The sequence below is a fragment of the Lithobates pipiens genome, unplaced genomic scaffold (genome assembly GCF_037356315.1).
Source record: "Lithobates pipiens isolate NorthernLeopardFrog02 unplaced genomic scaffold, aLitPip1_a1.2 Scaffold_23, whole genome shotgun sequence".
NCBI classification, from domain to species: Eukaryota; Metazoa; Chordata; class Amphibia; order Anura; family Ranidae; genus Lithobates; species Lithobates pipiens.
The window spans coordinates 127023758-127046224 of record NW_027507785.1 but is presented as its reverse complement, the minus strand read 5'-3'; the positions used below and the strand labels follow the sequence as shown (position 1 = coordinate 127046224).

At 42.7% G+C, this 22467-nt stretch overlaps 1 protein-coding gene across 2 annotated transcripts in view; it reads right to left on the bottom strand.

Moving 5' to 3' along the window:
- The window catches only part of TAB1 (TGF-beta activated kinase 1 (MAP3K7) binding protein 1), a 203789-nt gene extending 183049 nt beyond the window's left edge, over positions 1-20740 (bottom strand). For both annotated transcript variants that reach the window (XM_077452322.1, XM_077452323.1), the window contains exons 1-2: positions 20658-20740; positions 10793-10926 (exon numbers count right to left, since the gene is read on the bottom strand). In XM_077452322.1, the coding sequence (XP_077308448.1) occupies positions 10793-10926; positions 20658-20690 (167 nt within the window). In that variant the 5' untranslated portion in view covers positions 20691-20740. The remainder of the gene's footprint in view (positions 1-10792; positions 10927-20657) is intronic.
- Between the last annotated feature and the right edge of the window lie 1727 nt (positions 20741-22467).

The window sequence follows — 22467 nt, the reverse complement described above, 5'->3', positions numbered from 1 at the left end:
TGCTGGAGCGCAAGACGCGGTCAAGGCAACTTAAATGTAGTGTTTGTACTAGCCACCACGTCCCATCTACAATTTTTGGGACCTCCATCATTGACAAAGATTGGCAGTACAACCTTCCCAGTCTGTCTGTTCAGACTTTCCAGCAGTGTGTTTTACATCGGGTGACACCGCAGGTGGAAGAGGAACCCTCACTATTGGGGAAGCATTGGACTGCATCGCGAGTGGCAGAGCAATCCATCAGCTGACACAGCAGCGACTCCACCTGAGACACGCTGGGCTTTCCCCTTCCTGAAGCAGTGTCTCAGGTGGTCTGACATCACTGACCCATGTGAGACGGAGCTCCGTTCCATCCTCCCTGCGGCTATGTCATCCACCGCTCCACACGCTGGATCGCATTCTGTTGCTGGTGAGTTGTTTCCCCTGGGATCATACTCCATACCCAGCAGGGACTCGGTTAGCTGTCTGCTGTTGATCCATCCAATTCTTCTTCCCCTCATCCTTTGTTTTGGGAGAACGATTTCTGCTTTATGGAGAACGACTGCTTTAGCTCTTTATTGCTCAATGGATGGCTAGTGACCACTTTTTATTGTCATTGTGACTGACCAGGAATGTTTTATATTTATATTTCTGCTATTTTGAATTAAATTATTCATTATGCAACATAATCTTTTCAAAGCTGCCGATTGATTTCTTTAACCCTTGGAGCACTGGAATTTTTGTGTTTTGAATGTCAGCTCCGTTTCTAGCAGTTATAGTTTTTTTCCAGCTGCACTGGACATAGAAGCCTCCCCATTGACTTATTTTCTTATTTTTTGCTCCTTAGGTTTCCATATATTAGCACTGGGACTTTGTTGTTTTTACAGACATCTCATGAGATTTGCACTGCAGTGCGGTGCGAATCACATGAGAGGTCACACAGCACACTGGTGTGAACCCAGCCTAAAGACTGCCCTATAACTGCAGTGGCCCCAGAACTATGACTGGCACTACCATAAGGCGGCTTAAGCAGCCACCTCAGGGCGCCAGGATGGGGGGGGGGGGGGGGCAGTAAAATCTTAATCCCCAGCCACTTGCTGAGGATTCTCATTTTTACAGTATTGCATGTGTTTTTTTTTTTTTTATACACTCCCAGTCCCTATAGCAGCTGGGAGTATTTGTACTTTAGTAAAGCTGACGGTCACCTTTCATATTGAAATGTTACAAGTGGTTGTGAAGCCACCTATAATTTTCATCACTGCCGCGATGTGCAACCCCCTTCACCATGTTTACCGCGCACCACTGTCCACCTGCGGGCCTGGTGCTCATGACAGGTGGCAAAGGGATGGGCGCCTGGGGCATAGTAGCCCTTCATCTACTCAGCCAACCTCCTGTACACAGACTAGGGAGTGTCACGTATGACGTCAGGGGTGGGCTGGGCCAGGGGGTAGAATGGCAATTGCCCCACAGGCTGCCCGAACCTATGTTGAGCCGCTGCCCACTGACATTTTTTTTCTTCTGTATAAAGTGGGGCTGGTGGCCCAGCCAGCCACTGTTGCATTCCGCGAGTTGTAGTCCACGCTCAAGCTCCCGAGCAGTGCAGAGGAAACTACAACTCCTGGAGACTGGAGTCTTGTAGGGAGGCAGGGCATGGCACACACGACTGGATCAGGATGTGGGGCTGGGCACTAGCCGTGTTATGCAAGGACCAGCTGAGCTGCCAGGTGAGAGACCTTGACACCCCCAGCTGACCCCTGCAAACCAACCCCCACCCCTTACAACCTATTTACCCTGCCCCAGTGATCAGGCTGCATTGGATGGGCACTGGTGAGGCTGCATTAAAAAAACAGGTGGGCATGGATAAGCCAATTCAGTACTTCAATGGGCCACTTGACTGGACTTTCCCCTCAGGCCTAAGGCTGCCAGACAACACAGGCAATGTTAAGAGCCCTGTCACACTCACCTCTCCCATAACCTAAGATTCCTGGAGTTGCGCCCACCAGCCAATGAGGAGTAATGTTGCATCCGCGCACGTCACCTCTCCCATCCACCGCACAAGGATTTTAAGCCGGGAATGCCTGCTGCGTAGCGGAGGGGCAAAAGTGGGGCCATTTGCCTAAGGCCTCATAAAGCATAGAGCCGCCTCTGCTAACAGCACACTACATGTGAGGCCCTATACATCATTAGAACCAAAAAAATAAATAAAAACGACACTTTAACCTCCTCCCACCCGCCCTATAGCCGAATGACGGCCTTAGAGCGGGCGGGTTCCTTCGCCTGGCCGTCCCTGGACGGCCTGGTGTTTACTTCCGCAATGCGCGCCGCCGGGGGCGCGCATCGCGGAAGTTTTGTATTCGCCGTGTCTCCCGGAGACAGGCAAATACAGATCGCCGTGAACGGCCAATCAAAGCGGCCGTTCACAGAGCGATCGCAGCTGCCAATAGGAGATGATCTCAAATGTAAATATATGAGATCATCTCCCATTGCCTGTCTCTCCCTCCTCACACAGAGACAGCGTGTGAGGAGGGAGAGCGATCTGTGAGCGATCCAGTGCCATCTGTCAGCCCCAGTGCCATCTGTCAGCCCCAGTGCCATCTGCCAGTAGTGCCAGTGCCGCCAGTGCCACCTGCCAGCGCCAGTGCCACCTGCCAGTGCCAGCGACAGTGCCACCTGCCAGTGACAGTGCCACCTGCCAGCGACAGTGCCATCCGTCAGCCCCAGTGCCGTCAGCGCCAGTGCCGTCAGCGCCAGTGCCGCCAGCGCCACCTGCCAGCGCCAGTACCACCTGCCAGCGCCAGTGCCACCTGCCAGTGCCATCCGTCAGCCCCAGTGCCGCCAGTGCCACCTGCCAGTGCCACCTGCCAGCGCCAGTGCCATCCTTCAGCCCCAGTGCCGTCAGCCCCAGTGCCGTCAGCCCCAGTGCCACCTGCCAGTGCCACCTGCCAGCGCCAGTGCCACCTGCCAGCCCCATTTGCCAGAGCAAATAGCCAGCACCATCTGCCAGTGCCATCTGCCAGTGCCATCTGTCAGCGACATCTGCCAGCCCCATCTGCCAGCCCCATCTGCCAGCCCCATCTGCCTCCAGTGCCATCTGCCTCCAGTGCCATTTGTCAGTGCCACGTGTCGTCAGTGCCACGTGTCGTCAGTGCCACGTGTCGTCAGTGCCACCTGCCACGTCAGTGTCACCTGTGATCAGCGTCACCTGCCACATCAGCGTCACCTGTTAGTGTCATCTGCCAGATCAGCGTCACCTGTCAGTGCCATTTGTGATCAATAAAAATGTCACAAAGATTGTATTCAGCTGAGGAGGCATATGATATCCTTGCAGCCGACGAGAGCAACGGGGAGGTTTCCGCTTCGGATTCCTCCTCATATTCAGATTGTGACTCTGACGTGGACTACGAGCCTGTCCTCAGCAGCGGTACCATGACAGCCTCAGAGGAGGAAGATGATAGTCCGCCCGTCAGACGAAGGCGCACTGGTGAGGAGGCGATACCATCCACCAGCACCGCAGAGCCATCCACCGGCAACCCAGTGCCATCCACCGGCACCACAGTACCTCGGCAAAGGCCACGTACAAGTGGGGTGTCAACTCGGCCCCAAAGGGTTAGGTCCCATGCCAGCCTTCCCTATTCCCTCCAGAACCCCTTGTGGCTTCCTCCTAACTCAGGAGAAGTCAACGTTCCCCCTTTCACTGCCAACCCAGGAGTCCAGGTGGACACACACAATTTTTCCCTGATGGACTTTTTCCACCTAATTTTTACAGGGGACATGCTTGAATCCATTGTGGTCCAGTCCAACCTATATGCCCAACAATTTATTGAAAGCAACCCAACGTCCTCTTATGCCCGTCCCTACAAGTGGAGAGCCCTAACAGTGGAGGAGTTTAAAAAATTTTTGGGCCTCACATTTTGTATGGGACTAAACAATAAAAATGAAATATGTGCATATTGGTCATCCCGCCCCATCTATCACATGCCCATCTTTTCCTCAATAATGTCCCGGACCAGATATCTAACGATAATGAGATTCCTACACTTTAAACGACAATACCCAGTGCCTTCCCCGGAATGACCCAAATTTTGATAAACTTTACAAAATTCGGCCACTAATAAATTATTTTTCTCAGATTTTCCCCCAGTTGTTTACCCCAGACCAACACATATGTGTGGATGAGTCCCTGATCAAATTTACTGGCAGGCTGGGCCTAAAGCAATTTATTCCCTCCAAAAGGGCCCGCTATGGGGTGAAAATGTATAAATTATGTGATCGAGCCACAGCGTATACATATTCCTTCGTGGTATACGAAGGGAAGGACACCCAGCTACATCCCCCTAATTGCCCCGAATACATCGGATCGAGTGGAAAAGTTGTTTGGGAACTCATAAACCCACTCCTGGAGAAAGGCTACCATCTGTATGTGGACAATTTTTATACCAGTTTACCCCTGTTCCGCAACCTCCATAGAATGCAAACTCCAGCATGTGGCACCGTAAGAACGAACCGGAAGGGCTTTCCTCAAAGCCTCGTCAACAAAAGGCTAAGAAGAGGCGAAGCGGCGAGTTTACGGAACGGGGAAATTTTGGCTGTGAAGTGGAGGGACAGAAGGGATGTCTACATGCTTTCTTCGATCCACAACAACACTTTTGTTGAGATCACCAGGAGGGATGGCCCAATACAAAAACCCACTTGTATCCATGAGTACAACATGTTCATGGGGGGTGTCGACTTGAACGACCAGATGCTCGAACCCTATCTTGCCACGAGAAGAACATACAAGTGGTATAAAAAAAATTCAATTTATTTCTTTAATTTGGCCATATACAACACATATGCAATTTATCGTAAGTCCACAGAAAGACCCATACCCTTCCTTGGCTACCAGGAGGAAATCACCACTGCCCTTATATACCCCAACGGCCCACCACAAAACATTCGATCCGATGTAATTAGCAGACTCTCTGAACGCCACTTTCCTGATAAAATCCCTCCCAGACCAACAGGCCGAAGACATCAGAAAAAATGTCGGGTGTGCAGCAAACGAGGAGTGAGAAGAGACACCACTTATCACTGTGCCCAATGCCCTTCCCAACCAGGCCTCTGCATAGGTGACTGTTTCCGCCGTTACCATACTTCAGTGAATTATTAGTGAAGTATGGTAACCATAACCCTCACTTCCTGCCATTTACCTTCAAACCCCTTATGCCTCTGCTTGCTCTGTAACTGACCCTGGACTGTTATTCGACCACGCTTCTGCCTACTGATTCTGTACATACCTCTGCCTGATCTGGAACTGACCCTGGACTGTTTGACCATGCCTTTTGCCTGCCTCTTGGACTGATCTTGTACCCTCTGTGGACTAGTGGGATTCATAACAGGGGTCTCACATATGTGAGGGGCTCCAGAATAGTTTTTTTGGATGAAGAAGACAATTTCCTTTGTTTTCTCATTCCTAGATTAGGGTCTGGAGACTCGGAGGCTTCAAAGAGATTTGGGTGGGAGAAGCCTCTACCCCTATCCCCATTCTGTCCTGAACAAGGCCCTACTTCTACTGTTGTTTTCTACTTCTTCCTGCTGCCTGTAGGACCTATACCATCATGTCTCTGCCTGTCGCATGAACTGACCACACCACATGGATGGACCATGTTCCTGCCTACTACCAGGACCAATATTTTGGCAATGCTGACGATCTCTGCCTGCACTGACCTTGGAATGTATATGGACAGTATCCCTGCTGCCAATATTGACTATGGACAGTATACCTGCCTGTTGCCTGGAAAATTGTGTTCACTTTTGCTGACCAAGTCCCTGCCTGCTGCCTGGACCAGTGCTATCATCCTGTGGACAACTGCGCTGCTAAAACCACAGGTAATCTTTTGTTTGCTCTTTTCTCAGTAGAATGTATTTTGGGGTGTAATTCTTGGTATGTGCATGCTATGTGTCCCTGGAACACCTGATGGTGTTCCTTGCATGTTGGGCCTCTGTATGTGGCCAAGCTGTGTAAAAGTCTCACATATTTGGTATCGTTATACTCAGGAGGAGTAGTAGAACGTATTTTGGGGTGTAATTTTTGCTATGTACATGCTATGTGTTGGAAATATCTTATAAATGGACAACTTTGCGTAAAAAAAAATGCGTTTTCATTTTTTTTTTCCACATTTTCACAAAACTTCTGGAAAAAAATGAACCATTCAAACGACTCAATATGCCTCATAGATTATACGTTGGGGTGTTAGCTTTCTAAAATGGGGTCACTTTGTGGGCATTTCCATTGTCCTGGTGCTCCAGGGCCTTCAAAACTGTAATAGGTGGTTGAGAAATGAAATGTGTAATTTATGCCCCTAGAACGCCTGATGGTGCTATTTCAATTTTGGGCCTCTGTATGTGGCCAGGCTGTGTAAAAGTCTCACACATTTGGTATCGTAATACTCAGAAGGAGTAGCAGAACGTATTTTGGTGTGTCATTTGTGGTATACACATGCCATGTGAGAGAAATAACCTATTACATTGAAAATTTTGTGAGAAAAAAAAAAAATCTTCATTTTGCTAAGAATTGTGGGAAAAAGATGACAACATCAAAAACCTCACCATGCATCTTAGTAAATACCTTGGAATGTCTACTTTCAAAAAAGGGGTCATTTGGGGGGTATTTGTACTTTCCTGACTTGTTCGGGTCGCAAGAAATGAGATAGGCCACCAGTACATCAGGTGTGATCAATTTTTTATGATTCGCACCACAGCTTGTAGACTCTCTAACTTTCACAAAGACCAAATAATATCCACTAATTTGGGTTATTTTTACCAAAGATATGTAGCAGTATAAATTGTGACCAAAATTTATGAAAAAAAAATTATAATTTGCAAAATGTTATCACAGAAACAAAGAAATATGCGTTTTTTTTCAAAATTTTCGGTCTTTTTTCATTTATAGCGCAAAAAATAAAAACCCCAGAGGTGATCAAATACCACCAAAAGAAAGCTCTATTTGTGGGAAAAAAAGGACACAAAATTCATTTGGGTACAGTGTTGCATGACTGAGTAATTGTCATTCAAAGTGTGAGAGCACCAAAAGCTGAAAATTGGTCTGGTCAGGAAGGGTGTTTAAGTGCCCAGTAAGCAAGTGGTTAAATAAGACACCATTTTGATTACTAAACCAGTGGTGGGCGTTCCCAGTGATGTAAAGTAAGCTTGAAACACAAAAAGCCCAATACAGTGAAGAGGCTAGTCCATGGGACCCATAAAAGCTTCACAATAATTTTCAGTGCCCTTCACCTTCCAAAATTTGCGCTCACCTCCATTGCTAACCTTCTACAGGTCAATATGCACCTTCCCTTTTAAGGGGCTAAAGAACCTTTTGTGGGTGGTTGAAAAATTACAACAGGCATTTGTCAGTGCACTAGCTCTGGTGCAATCAGATAGTATGTGTAGCACAAGGGAGTGCAGCCCCCTTAAGGATCACTTGGATGTAGTAGTGGCAACCACCAACCGGGGTGCAATCTTCCTCTGAGAGCACGCTGACGCCACCAGGCCCTGTCCCTATAGCACAGCAATGCCAGTAAACACCAGTTAGAAGCTCATCAGACTGCTGGTAGGATTAACTGGTATTGCATACATGTACTGGATATATTTTTCTGCCCTGTCATACACTTAACTTGGGCAGCTTTCTAAACAGAACTTGAAATGAAATTGCACATGCTGATCAATGGGATTTCTTGTTATATTATTCATAAGAAATAAATAAAAAATAACAATCATAAGCTATGTCTTTCTTTTGCCAGTTTCCTTTTTCAACATTTGTTATAAACAGCCCTCCTGAGTTATGGCTTCACCAAACGCAGCTACAAGTTTAAAATTAGGGCACTGGAAACGCTGAAGTGATGAACACATTTCATTTACATACCAACATTCATGGATCCTTCTATGACGCATGGAATGATGTTTTAAAGAAGTACTCTGTTAACTATTGCTATACTCAAAAATTGTAGAATATAACAACTCAATGCAATAAAACAAATATACTCCTTATAGGAAGAATAGGTGTGGGTCAACTAAACAGAATAAGCACCCATAAGATTAGGCACCACATCCCAGAATTAGAAAGTATAATAATGGGGAGATCAAAAGGGATTTTAACGGTCCTCACGGTATACGCCAGAGGTCATGACTGAGATTTGCTTGAGCCAGAGCATTTTTTGGTAAGTGTTTGATTAATATAATCCTTTTTGACGCCATGAAGGCTTATTTCCTATTTACACATGAGACCTTTTTGCCATCATATTCTAGAAAATGTTGTGTAATGTTCATATGTTGTTTACATATTCACATTCATCTCTACATGTGGTCTTAATTGTTACACATGTTTGAGCTACTATTTATGCGGCCAGTCCCTTTATGTGTATATTTAATATAACATTCATTATTTACTACTTAATATTTCCTTTTTTTCTTTACGATTATTTTTGTATTCCTTATTGTTCCTTCTTATTTTGATTACAGTTCTTTTTGCTTTTTTGAACATCTTAATTTTGCTCCGCCCATCGGATTTCATACCGTAGTCATGCTCTCATACTGCTTTATCATTTGATTTTATGTAAGTCAATTTTTGTAATAATTTAACAGCTAGGAAACTCTTATTAATATAATAATAATTCACTCAGGATTTTTATTGTGTTGTAATATTTGCAACATGTATTATCCTTGTTTTCTGATTATATATATATAAATATTTTAACCCTGAGTTTAAATTTTAAAAAAAATTACATAATTATGTATTACTAGTTGTTCCTTTTTTGTTTTGTTTTTTTCCAATAATAAGCACCGTAAAAATCTCTTTGATCTCCCCATTATTATACTCCTTATAGGATCTCAATCATGTCAACAGCCTTAGAAATGTGGAAAAATTTAAAATGCTAAATGCTTTGTGTTCAACTCTTTAGTATATCAATGCTGGGGGGCAGGAAAAGAGTAACAAGAAATAAAATGATCATAAAGGCTGGGCAAAGACCCTAAATCATATTGCATGCCATCTGTTTTTATGTACAGTGGGGATGGAAAGTATTCAGACCCCCTTAAATTTTTCACTCTTTGTTATATTGCAGCCATTTGCTAAAAATCATTTAAGTAAATTTTTTTCCTCATTAATGTACACACAGCACCCCATATTGACAGAAAAACACAAAATTGTTGAAATTTTTGCAGATTTATTAAAAAAGAAAAAACTGAAATATCATACGGTCCTAAGTATTCAGACCCTTTGCTCAGTATTTAGTAGAATCACCCTTTTGATCTAATACAGCCATGAGTCTTTTTGGGAAAGATGAAACAAGTTTTTCACACCTGGATTTGGGGATCCTCTGCCATTCCTCCTTGCAGATCCTCTCCAGTTCTGTCAGGTTGGATGGTAAACATTGGTGGACAGACATTTTTAGGTCTCTCCAGAGATGCTCAATTGGGTTCAAGTTGGGGCTCTGGCTGGGCCATTCAAGAACAGTCGCAGAGTTGTTGTGAAGCCACTCCATTATTTTAGCTGTGTGTTTAGGGTCATTGTCTTGTTTGAAGGTAAACCTACGGCCCAGTCTGAGGTCCTGAGCACTCTGGAGAAGGGTTTTGTCCAGGATGTCCCTGTACTTGGCCGCATTCATCTTTCTCTCGATTGCAACCAGTCGTCCTGTCCCTGCAGCTGAAAAACACCCACACAGCATGATGCTGCCACCACCATGCTTCACTGTTGGGACTGTATTGGACAGGTGATGAGCAGTGCCTGGTTTTCTCCACATGTACCGCTTAGAATTAAGGCCAAAAAGTTCTATCTTGGTCTCATCAGACCAGAGAATTTTATTTCTCACCATCTTGGAGTCCTTCAGGTGTTTTCTAGCAAAATCTGTGTGGGCTTTCATGTGTCTTGCACTAAGGAGAGGCTTCCGCTGGGCCACTCTGCCATAAAGCCCCGACTGGTGGAGGGCTGCAGTGATGGTTGACTTTCTACAACTTTCTCCTAACCTCCCGGCTGCATCTCTGGAGCTCAGCCACAGTGATCTTTGGGTTCTTCTTTACCTCTCTCACCAAGGCTCTTCTCCCCTGATAGCTCAGTTTGGCCAGATGGCCAGCTCTAGGAAGGGTTCTGGTCGTCCCAAACATCTTCCATTTAAGGATTATGGAGGCCACTGTGCTCTTAGGAACCTTAAGCGCAGCAGACAATTCTGTCTCTGAGCTCTTCAGGCAGTTCCTTTGACCTCATGATTCTCATTTGCTCTAACATGCACTGTGAGCGGTAAGGTCTTATACAGACAGGTATGCCGCTTTCCTAATCAAGTCCAATCAGTATAATAAAACACAGCTGGACTCAAATGAAGGTGTAGAACCATTTCAAGAATGATCAGAAGAAATGGAGTGTCACAGCAAGGGATCTGAATACTTAGGACCGTGTGATATTTCAGTTTATCTTTTTTAATAAATCTACAAAAATGTCAACAATTCTGTGTTTTTCTGTCAATATGGGGTGCTGTGTGTACATTAATGAGGGAAAAAATGAACATAAATGATTTTAACAAATGGCTGCAATATAACAAAGAGTGAAAAAATTGAGGGGGTCTGAATACTTTCCATCCCCACTGTATACAATACAATCACTTGCAGGGGTCAGAAGTGGCTTTCTATCATAAGCCAGGGAAGCCCAAAAAATAAAAGCCACGATTCATTATTCTGTCCGAGTGTTTTTCAGTTATTTTGTATTTTTCAGTATCCACAAGGTCATTTCCTTGTTTAGTTTTACTACAAATGCTACTTTTTAAAGACTGTAAATCAACACACAACCAACCTGAACTTCAGCCAGTTGTCTTCACAGGGATGTTCTTCCTTCCCGAGCCCCTCAGGGTTATAGGTCCGGTTTGTAGCTGATCCAATTCCAGAGAGGTGGCAGAGTGGCAGGTCATCTGTCCAGCTCATGGAATTCTGTGAAAATAAGCCAGCTAATACTGAGAACACAACCGACAGTCAGCTAAAAGAGGTTCATAGGAAATGTTATTGTTTTAACGCTTGTCTACTGATTACACAATATATAAAAATGGGAATATCCGTAGTCTGGACACTGGGTAATGCATATTACGGTTCAAATCCTGCCAAATGATTTGCATTTTACTTTTTAAAAGAATGTGGGGGGGTTAAACTCTGTCAGGTTTTATAAGTATCTGTGACCTCATTTGGCACCACGCCGAACGACCGGCAGTGTTTGGTACGGATTTTCGGGGGATTCCATGCCATTTAAAAAACAAAAAATGGCATGGGGGAGTCCCCTCCGAATCCATAGTAGCCCAATTGGCCTGGTATACACCTGGGAGGACCACACACACTTTTTTTATTGGCTTTTTTTTATCCCGGCAAATTTTATTTTATTTTTTTACATTCAGCATTTAATGGGGAAGGCCGCTGACAGATGACTCATTGGTTGTTAAGCACACGGCGGACGGGTTCCAGGCTGCCTCCTTAGCAACCAGCTACACACAGTGAAAGAAAAAAAACGCAAATTGCTGCAAAACCGTAGTTAAAAGAAAACACAGAAAACACAGCAAAAAGCACTGCAGAAATGCTCAAAAGCAACATGCATAGATGTGATTAGAGCTTAAGACTGGGATGCCATTAACCACTTGCTTACTGGGCACTTAAACCCCCCTCCTATCCAGACCAATTTTCAGCGCTGTCGCACTTTGAATGACAATCGCACGGTCGTACAACACTGTACTAAGATTAAATCTTTATAATTTTTTTCCCCAAATAGAACTTTCTTTTGGTGGTATTCGATCACCTGTGCGATTTTTTTTTTTTTTTTAATGTTTTGAAAAAAAAAAAAAAAAAGATCACCGAGCTTTTCTTTTGATCATGTGATCAGCTGTCATTGGCTGACAGCTGATCACATGGTAAGGTGTCGGGACCGGCCCCTTACTCAGATCAGTGATCACCCGAGTCTCAGTGACTCTGCGATCACAGCGCGCCCAGGGAGCATGCACAGGGGAGCCCTCCCAGGAATTCACATCCGCGCTGTTGCCGTCATTCGGCCATAGAGCAGATGTCAGGTGGTTAAAGTTCATGCCCCTGTAAAGGCAGGTGTCCCAATACTTTTGGTAATATAGTGTACATTTTATACAGTTTGAGGTCAGCTCTAGAAAGCAGGGAGCAATGATCGGACCTCAAATACTCTGCAGAGATAGAACATAGAGTTGCAGTGTAATCTGATAACTGAGTGAAGGAAATGGACACAGCCCCTTCTAACAGGCTCATAGAAAAAGCATACAGAGCCTAGGCTATGAGTCAACTTCTGTGTGCTAGAGGAGGGTGGGCCATCAATAAAACAAATAGATATGAAATAACAGATGAACCACACTTTGTGCTTTGGATTTAGGCTAGTACCCACTATAGTGACAAGAGAAAGAGGTGCCTCTGGGTGGAGACTGTAAAATTCTTATTTAATTCACATGTGGTTAAAAACACTCACATTCTGTAATAAGTTATCAGGCAATGTATAGATTCCAAAACGGAGGGAGAAGAACCTCAATATGTCATCTGTATCCCTTGCGCTGGGGAGTCCTGTTGGCGTGTGTCCGCTCCTGGGGGCTTTGTTTGATATGCCGATGTAGACAGAGCGCGTTCGTCCGAGGCGTGGAACGCACGAGGAACTCCGGGCGACGGGAGATGACGTCACAGGGGATGCGACGCGTTTCCTGAGCTGGCAATACCGTGGATGACAGGACCGCTGCGCTCCTTTGTCAAGCTGGCCGCTTGGAATCAAGGCAGGGATATAAGTACCAAACAGGGGAGAAAAAGGGGGCGGGGATGCCGGCACAAATATACATGCAAAGGAACTGACAGATCACAAGCTTAATGCAGGGGGACCGTAATAATGTGAGAACAAGGAAATAAATAAATCGGAAGAAAGAAAAAGAGTATATGGAAAAAGTGGTGATTGGTAGAAAGTAAGACGTAATGATAATGAAAGGTATAATAATATATATATATATATATATATATATATATATATATATATATATATATATATATATATATATATATAGAGTGAAGTAAAAAGAATTGGAAATGAAATGGAATGGACTGAAGTGAAAAATAAAAAGATGAAGAAAAAGAAGGAGGATAAAAAAAATGAAAATCAATGTAAAAAATAAGAATAAAGATAAAAATGGAAATAGAAGTTAGAAAATAAAAACGAAATAATAGAAAAATATAATAATGAAAAATGATGAAAGTAGAAATGAAAATGAATATAAATAAAAAAATGTAAAAATAAAAATAAAGATGAAAATTAAAAAAAAAAAGGAAATAATAATAGTGAGTAGTAAATAATGAAAAATTATTATTTTATTTTATTATTTTAAAAATAAAAAAATTTCATGAAAAAAAGGGGGAAAAGAAAATTGGATATATATAATAAAAATAAAGAAACAAATGTAAAGAAAAAAAAATGATAAAAAAAGGGATGAAAAAAATAAATGAAAATGAAATTGATGTGAATATAAAAAAGAAAAATCAAAGAATAGTCGAAATCTCAATACTTTCGTTAATTCCACCAGGCGCTAAGGTGTCTAGGTGTCTAGGTAATAGATCCAATATGTTTCCCTGGCGCAAAGTTTTTTAAAACGTTTGGCTGGGGGAAAAGAGCTGGGAATTTGTATGACCCAAACCCTGAGGCCAGAGGTGGACCCATGGTGTGCAGTGACAAAATGTCTGGGGACACTATGTGGGTCAGTTTTGCCTTCGATCGACCGCCTGTGTTTCCCAAACCTTTGTCTAGCCAGCCGAATAGTTCGGCCAACATAAATGAGACCACAGGGGCAAGTGAGGCCATACACCACATAATCTGAGGAGAAATTATAGAAGTCCCTCAGACTATAAGTAGTACCCTTTGTGCTAAAAGACTTCTGGCCATGTTCCACAAAGATGCACATTTTACACAGTTTCTTATGACAAAAAAAAACACTGATCCTCTAATGAATGCTCGTCAGGCTTTCTTCATTAGTGAGGCCACTAAATTCTGTCTGACCCACAACTATTTTACTTTTAATGAAGATTTCTATCTACAACAACAGGGCACGGCAATGGGAGCGAATTTTGCTCCCTCCTATGCCAACCTTGCAATGGGTTACTGGGAACACCACTACATTCATCACAATAATCCTTTTGCCCCAAATATTATCTTCTTCGGAAGATATATAGATGATTTGATAATCATCTGGGACAGTACTCCAGGTAGTATCAAGTCATTCATCGATTACTGCAATAAAAATACATATGGCCTCTCTTTCACCCATGAGAGTAACCAGGTATCCCTAGCCTTTCTGGATCTGGAACTTGGTCATGATGGCCCCTTAATATACGCAAAAAACTATACAAAGCCAACTGCAGGGAATTCATATTTGCACTTTAAAAGCTGTCATTTTCCAAAATGGATTAAAAATATACCTAAGGGACAGTTCTGTCGTTTGAGACAGAACTGTACACGAGACATTGATTACATTCAATCCAGCTCGTCCTTGAAAACAAAATTCAAAGAAAAACAATACCCTGAGAGTCTCGTGGAGGATGCATACCAGCTATATCTACATGGTGAACCTGAAAGAGTCGATCCAACCCATAGAGACCACTCCAGCAACTTCGTTACCACTTTTCATTGTAAACACAAAAAAATTTAAAAAATCATGGAAAAATACTGGGATATACTACAACCAGACCCCACTTGAAATCTATTCTTTCCTCTCGGCCCAAAACAACATATCGCAGGGCGCCCAACCTAAAGAGTAAAATTGCCCCCAGCAAATTGAAAACTGCTCCTATGTCCATTACGGTACCTACCCTCATCCCTCTTGTGGGGATGTACTGTTGTCATAAGAAACTGTGTAAAATGTGCATCTTTGTGGAACATGGCCAGAAGTCTTTTAGCACAAAGGGTACTACCTATAGTCTGAGGGACTTCTATAATTGCTCCTCAGATTATGTGGTGTATGGCCTCACTTGCCCCTGCGGTCTCATTTATGTTGGCCGAACTATTCGGCCGGCTAGACAAAGGTTTGGGGAACACAGGCGGTCGATCGAAGGCAAAACTGACCCACATGGTGTCCCCAGACATTTTGTCACTGCACACCATGGTCCGCCTCTGGCCTCAGGGTTTGGGTCATAGAACAAATTCCCAGCTCTTTTCCCCCAGCCGAACGTTTTAAAAAACTTTGCGCCAGGGAAACATATTGGATCTATTGCCTAGACACCTTAGCGCCTGGTGGAATTAACGAAAGTACTGAGATTTCGACTATTCTTTGATTTTTCTTTTTTATATTCACATCAATTTCATTTTCATTTATTTTTCATCCCTTTTTTATCATTTTTTTCTTTACATTTTTCTTTATTTTTATTATATATATTTTTTTTTCCTGTTATTATTTTTTGACTCCCATGATCTGAATAAGTGCTTGTGGGGATTTTTATATACCCTTTCTTACATTTGGCCTTACAAGAACAGTATATATTCCACCTCCAGTAATTTTTACTTTCATTTTGTTAATATTTATTAACTCTCATCCATTTTCATCCAATTTTCGTTTCCCCCTTTTTTTCATGAAATTTTTTTATTTTTAAAATAATAATTTTAAATTTTTCATTATTTACTACTCACTATCTATTATTATTTCCTTTTTTATTTTTATTTATTATTTTTTCCTTATTATTATTTTTATTTTCATTTATTTATTTTATTTATATTCATTTTCATTTCTACTTTCATTATTTTTCATTATTATTATATTTTTCTATTATTTAGTTTTTATTTTCTAACTTCTATTTCCATTTTTATCCTTATTTTTTACATTCATTTTCAGTTTTTCATCCTCTCCTTTTTCTTCATCTTTTCATTTTTCACTTCAGTCCATTCCATTTAATTTCCAATTCTTTTTACTTCACCACATATACACATATTATATATATATATATATATATATATATATATATATATATATACACACACACATTTCTATACATATATCTTTCATTATCATTACGTCTTACTTTCTACCAATCAGCACTTCTTCCATATACTCTTTTTCTTTCTTCCGATTTATTTCTTTCCTTGTTCTCACATTATTACGGTCCCCCTGCATTAAGCTTGTGATCTGTCAGTTCCTTTGCATGTATATTTGTTTCGGTATCCCCGCCCCCTTTTTCTCCCCTGTTTGGTACTTTGCCAGCTTGACAAAGGAGCGCAGCCGTCCTGTCATCCACGGTATTGCCAGCTCAGGAAACGCGTCGCATCCCCTGTGACGTCATCTCCCGTCGCACGGAGTTCCTCGTGCATTCCACGCCTCGGACTAACGCGCTCTGTCTACATCGGCATATCAAACATAGCCCCCAGGAGCGGACACAGGCCGACAGGACTCCCCAGAGCAAGAGATACAGATGTCATATTGAGGTTCTTCTCCCTCCGTTTTGGAATCTATACATTGCCTGATAACTTATTACAGAATGTGAGTGTTTTTAGCCACATGTGAATTAAATAGGAATTTTACAGTCTACACCCAGAGGCGCCTCTTTCTCTTGTCTTTACAGTGTCAATTGGGAATCGGTTTCAGTTTCCACTGGATGGCTGCCGTTTTTGGACTGTAGTTTTACCCCCCAGAGAGAGATTAACCCCTTCCTTGTCAGATCATAGACTTTGTTAAGGAAGGGGTCCTCTCTTTTCCGCCCCTTTCACTCCCATTCCCCCCGTCCCACTCCATTCCCTTTTTTTGTGCTGATTGTACCTACAGCATTATTACTTGCAGCATTATTATTGCCTTTTAATGATTTTTAAAATACTGTGTATATAAAGTGTTTTTCAAGTTCTTGAAAAATAGTGATAGGCGGGTGGGTGTTTTTCTGAGCGCCATAATACTTGTATATACCCACTATAGTGAAATGCACTTTGTTCATTTTACATTTCGTAGCTTTATATCTCACTGCAGAAAATGTTGATGTCAGGCCTTTCTCGAATGAAACATATTCTTATGCTGATGCTATTTGCCTGGCGGTAACATTTGCCCTATGGCAGTGATAAAAATTTTTTTTTAAAAAGTCAATTTTTTTCTTTAAATGTACAGAATATCGGCACACAATATCGGCTATCAGCCTGAGAGGTGGCCAAAATATAGGTATGATATGAGCCTCAAAAAATCTAAATCAGTTGATCCCTAACTTAAATAAGTCAAAGACCGCTCCTGCGCAAATCGCCATTATTGTACATCTGCTCGCACAGGCGCAGTTGCAGGCGGCGCATTCTTGTACCTGCTGCAAACTGCGGGAGTGTGCCCTCGGGTAAGGGCAGACTCAATGTCCATAAACAAGGCAGATCCCCATTCTGAAATTAAAACCACAGAGGTGATCAAATACCAACACACAGAAAACTCTATTTGAGGGAAAAAAAGGGACATCAATTTTATTTGGGTACACCGTCTCACAACCGCACAATAGTCAGTTAAAGTGACGCAGTGCCGTATCGCAAAAAATGGCCGGGTCATTAAGGGGGCAAATTCTTACAGTCCTTAAGTGGTTAAAGTCATAGTACATTTTTTTTTATTATTAAAAATGAAAAAAAAAAATACATACCTGCTCTGTGCAAGGATATTGCACAGAGCCATCACTTAACTCTTCTTTGGTTCCCCGCCGCAGCTCTTTACGCCTTCCTTCAGCAAGCCGTGTGCTATAGGGGAGCCCATGTAGGAGCGCTCCCGACCAGGCAGTGTGCATCCATAGACACACATAGCTCAGCTAACACCCTTTAAGCCAGGACACTGCTGCATGACAGGTCAGAGGGAGTAAAGCAGGGATATGCAATTAGCGGACCTCCAGCTGTTGCAGAACTACAACTCCCATGAGGCATAGCAAGACTCTGACAGCCTCAAGCATGACATCCAGAGGCAGATGCATGATGGGAGCTGTAGTTTTGCAACAGCTGGAGGTCCGCTAATTGCATATCCCTGGAGTAAAGGTTCACTAACATACCGTATATTAACCCTTTCAGGGACTAAGCCTATTTCTGACATTTGGTGTTAAAATCCCTATTTTTTGTGCTAGCAAAATTACTTAGAACCCCCGAAACATTATATATATAATTTTTTTTTTTGCAGAGAATCTAGAGAATAAAATGGCGATTGTTGCAATATTTTATGTCACACGGTATTTGTGCAGCTGTGTTTTAAAAGCATTTTTTTGGGATAAGGGACACTTTCATGAATTAAAAAAAAAAACAGTATAGTTATACCAATTTTTTTTGTATAATGTGAAAGATGATGTTATGCCGAGTAAATAGATACCAAACATGTCACGCTTTATAATTGCATGCACTAGTGGAATGGCGACAAACTTTGGTACCTAAAAATCTCCATAGGCGACGCTTTAAACCTCACATGTGTGATTTGAACACCATTTACATATGGGGGCGTGACTTCTGTATACATTTTCTTTGCTGCGCGAGCAGTGACGGGGGTGGTTTGAAATTTTTTTTTCTTATTTTTTTTTTATTATTAAATTGTGTTTAAAAAAAAAATGAAAAAAATGAATCAATTTTATTGCTGTCACAAGGAATGTAAACATCCCTTGTGACAGTAATAGGTGGTACTCTTTATGGAGGGATCGGGGGTCTAAAAGACCCCAAATCCCTCCTTTGCACTTCAAAGTATTCAGATCACCGAAAACGGTTTATCTGAATACTGTATATTTTTTAAAATCCGGCGCCATTGGTAGCCAAGTAAACAGGAAGTGACGTCATGACGCTGCTTCCGTGTTTACATCAAGGAGACTGGAACAAAGCCATTTCCGGCTTCGTTCCAGTCTGTCACTAACCACCGGAAGAGCAGGATCATCGATCGGGCCCTCCCGTGCCACCGGGAGGCCTAGCAAGAGCGGCGGGGGGCGTCCCCTCCTGCTCCTCCGGGTTAACAACCGAGCGGCTTTTAGCCGCATCAGTTGTTATCCTCGGAAAGCCAATCGCCCGCTCTAAACAACGGTACCAGGATGATGCTTTAACGCTTTAAGCACTCCTCGCCCCCTGACATGCCACATTTAGCATGTCATTTGTTTGCGGGGGGGGGGGGGGGAGTGTGTACCCTCTTTTTAGTGGGACTTCCTGTCCCACTTCCTCCTTCCAGTTCTGGGTCACCTAGGCGACTCCTCCCTTCCAGCAATCTTCTGGGAGGGACACAAAACAGGTCTAAGAAGACTGGCTGGCCAATAGCAGAGCGCAGCTCAACTCACGTTTGCGCAGTGCGCGTCCAGCCGTAAGCTGTCACGGCCGGGTGCCCACAGGATCAATGAAGGTGCCGAGGAGAGGAGGGGGGAGAGGAGCGAGGCTCCAGGCGGCCGTATTGCTGGACCGTAGGTTTATTAAAAGTCAGCAGCTATGCTTTTTGTAGCTGCTGACTTTTAATAAACTAAAAAAACGAGTGGAACTTTGCTTTAAAGTAGAACTATGTAAAAGGAAAAATATTGCAAACAGGCAGGATTTTTAATTGCAGAAGACTCTGTCTCTTCTGAATTAAAGTTTCTTACCTGCTTCTTCTCCCCTGCACACATGCATGTGTGGGAGTGATGTCACCTCAGCCCGGCCAATGAAAATGGCCGAAGATCGCTACCCGGCAACCAACCGGCCTAAGATGACAGCAGCCTGCGGGGAGTTCTGGGAAGCCGCATTGCTGGCTAGGCGAGAAAAGTTGTGCTTTAATGACAGTATAGGGTGGGTGGAGGGTGAAGGAGCTGTCATGAATTTTCATGTTGACATTTTATTACAGTCCAGTCACACCAGATGAGCTGGCATGCACTGATCACACAGACATTGTAAAAGCAATGTACTTCAATGGGAACGATTCACACCAGAGCACTGCACTAATAACAAGTAGGACAAGCGCTCCTGATTTGTTGTGGTGACGAGGGATGAGCTCCGGCGTGTTCGCATGGAACACGTGCTGAGCCCGCCAGGAAGTCGGCGCAGCACTGCGCTAATCACAGGCAGTGAAACATTGCCCTGATGCGCGGCTGCAGAGATCAGGAAGTGTCTCAGTGCCTGTGATTAGCGCGGCGCTGCGTCGACTACCTGGCGGGCTCTGCACATGGAGCATGCGAACACGCCAGAGCTCATCCCTAGTGGGGACACATGTAAAACACACAAACATCTGCATTTACCTGCCCTCAATACACACACTGCAGATGATACTTGGACTCAGAGCCAATCACCTCCCACTGCCAATATATAGGGACGCCATGAAACTCACTTGGATATAAACTAAAAAAATAACATAAAGCAGGGATATGCAATTAGCGGACATCCAGCTGTTGCAAAACTACAAGTCCCATCATGTCTCTGCCTTTGGGTGTCATGCTTGTGGCTGTCAGTCTTGCTATGCCTCATGGGACTTGTAGTTCTGCAAGGAGGTCTGCTAATTGCATCTCCCTGACAAGTTTCTCAGTTAGTGTACATAATGATGATGAGAATCCCATCTGCCTGAACAGCTCTATTATCCTTCACAGATTTGCACACATATCTCAGCTACTTTCCGGACACAACCTCCGGAGTAACCTGCGCCCTTTTTTGCGAACCTTCTGTAAGTAAACAAGTTGTGAGCCCCTATCAGCCCTTCAGAAGCCCCCTCCCCCCTTCTTACTGTCTGAAGCGGATTCCTTCCCAGCGCAGCCATCTTGGACCAGAAGTGAAGAGCCAGCTGATTGGAGGGTCACGTGATCGCTGATTTAGCCGGTGATGTGATGCTGACATCTTGTGGACAAATTGTGAAATAGCAGGTTCCTATATTGCTTACGCCTATGCAGTGACATTCACATACATAAGGTCTCATGCACAGAGCGGCTGTCAAACGCCTGTGACGTTTTGACGTTTTTTTTTTCTCCTGCTCCTAAACGCCCTACTACTATTATGCCCCATATACACTATCAGATTTTCTGCTGATTTTTTCCATCAGTTTTACCAAAAACATGTAGTGCAAGGGCCTGCCTGATTGCATACACATTGAAACTCCTAAGGTTTGACCTCATGGGATATGGTTTTGGTAAATCTGAAGGAAAAACTGATAGTGTGTATGGGGCTTTATCCACTTCAGCTCCAGAAGATTTACCCCTCTTCCTTACCAGACCATTTTTTGCAATACGGCACTGTGGTACTTTAACTGACAAATGTGTGGTCATGCGACACTGTACACAAATAACATTTATGGTTTTTTTTTTCACAGAGCTTTATTTTGATGGCAATTGATCACCTCTGCGTTTTTTTATTTTATTTTATTTTTTAGATAAACAAAAAAAGACTGTCAATTTTGAAAAAAAATTATATTTCTTACTTTCTACCATAAAACATATCCAATAAAAAAAAAAATGTAAAAAAAAATCAAATTTTTTCATCAATTTAGGGCAATCTGCATTTTGCTACATATTTTTGGTAGAAAAAATTCCCAATAAGCATATATTGATTGGTTTGCACAAAAGTTATAGTGTCTACAAACTATAGGATATTTTTGAGGAATTAAAATTTTTTTTTTTTCTGCTAGTAATGGCAGAGATCAGCAACATATAGGGGCACTGCGATATTGCGGCAGACAAATTGGCCACTAACTGACACTTTTAACACTTTTTGGGGACATTATTACTCTTAAAATATGCACTATCACTGTAATAATGACACCTGCTAGGAAGAGGTTAACATTGGGGAGCGATAAAAGGGTTAACTGTGTGCCTAGCTGATGTTTCGTGTAATGGGGGAGGTGCTTTTACTAGTGGAAGACATGCTTTTATGAATTAGGCGCAGGCCACGTTAAGGTGGCCATACCACCATAAAGACAGCGTCGTTATCGCTTTATTTACAGTGGATCTTTATCTTAACCACTTGACCACTGGGCACTTAAACACCCTTAATAACCAGACCAATTTTCAGCTTTCGGTGCTCTCGCATTTTGAATGACAATTACTCAGTCATGCAACACTGGACCTATATGAAATTTTTGTCCTTTTTTTCACACAAATAGAGCTTTCTTTTGGTGGTATTTAATCACCGCTGGGTTTTTTTTTTTTTGTGCTATAAAAGAAAAAATACCGAAAATTCTGTAAAAAAACGAATTTTTCTTTGTTTCTGTTAGAAAATTTAGCAGATTAGAAATTTTTTCTTCATAAATTTTGGCCAAAATTTATACTACTACATATCTTTGGTAAAAATAAGTACAAATTGGTGGATATTATTTGGTCTTTGTGAAAGTTATAGATTCCACAAGCTATGGTGCCAATATCTGAAAATTGATCACACCTGAAGTACTGACGGCCTATTTCAATTCTTGAGACCCTAACATGCCAGAAAAGTACAAATACCCCCCAAATGACCCCTTTTTGGAAAGAAGACATTCCAAGGTATTTAGTAAGAGGCATGATGAGTTTTTTGAAGTTGTCATTTTTTCCCACAATTCTTTGCAAAAT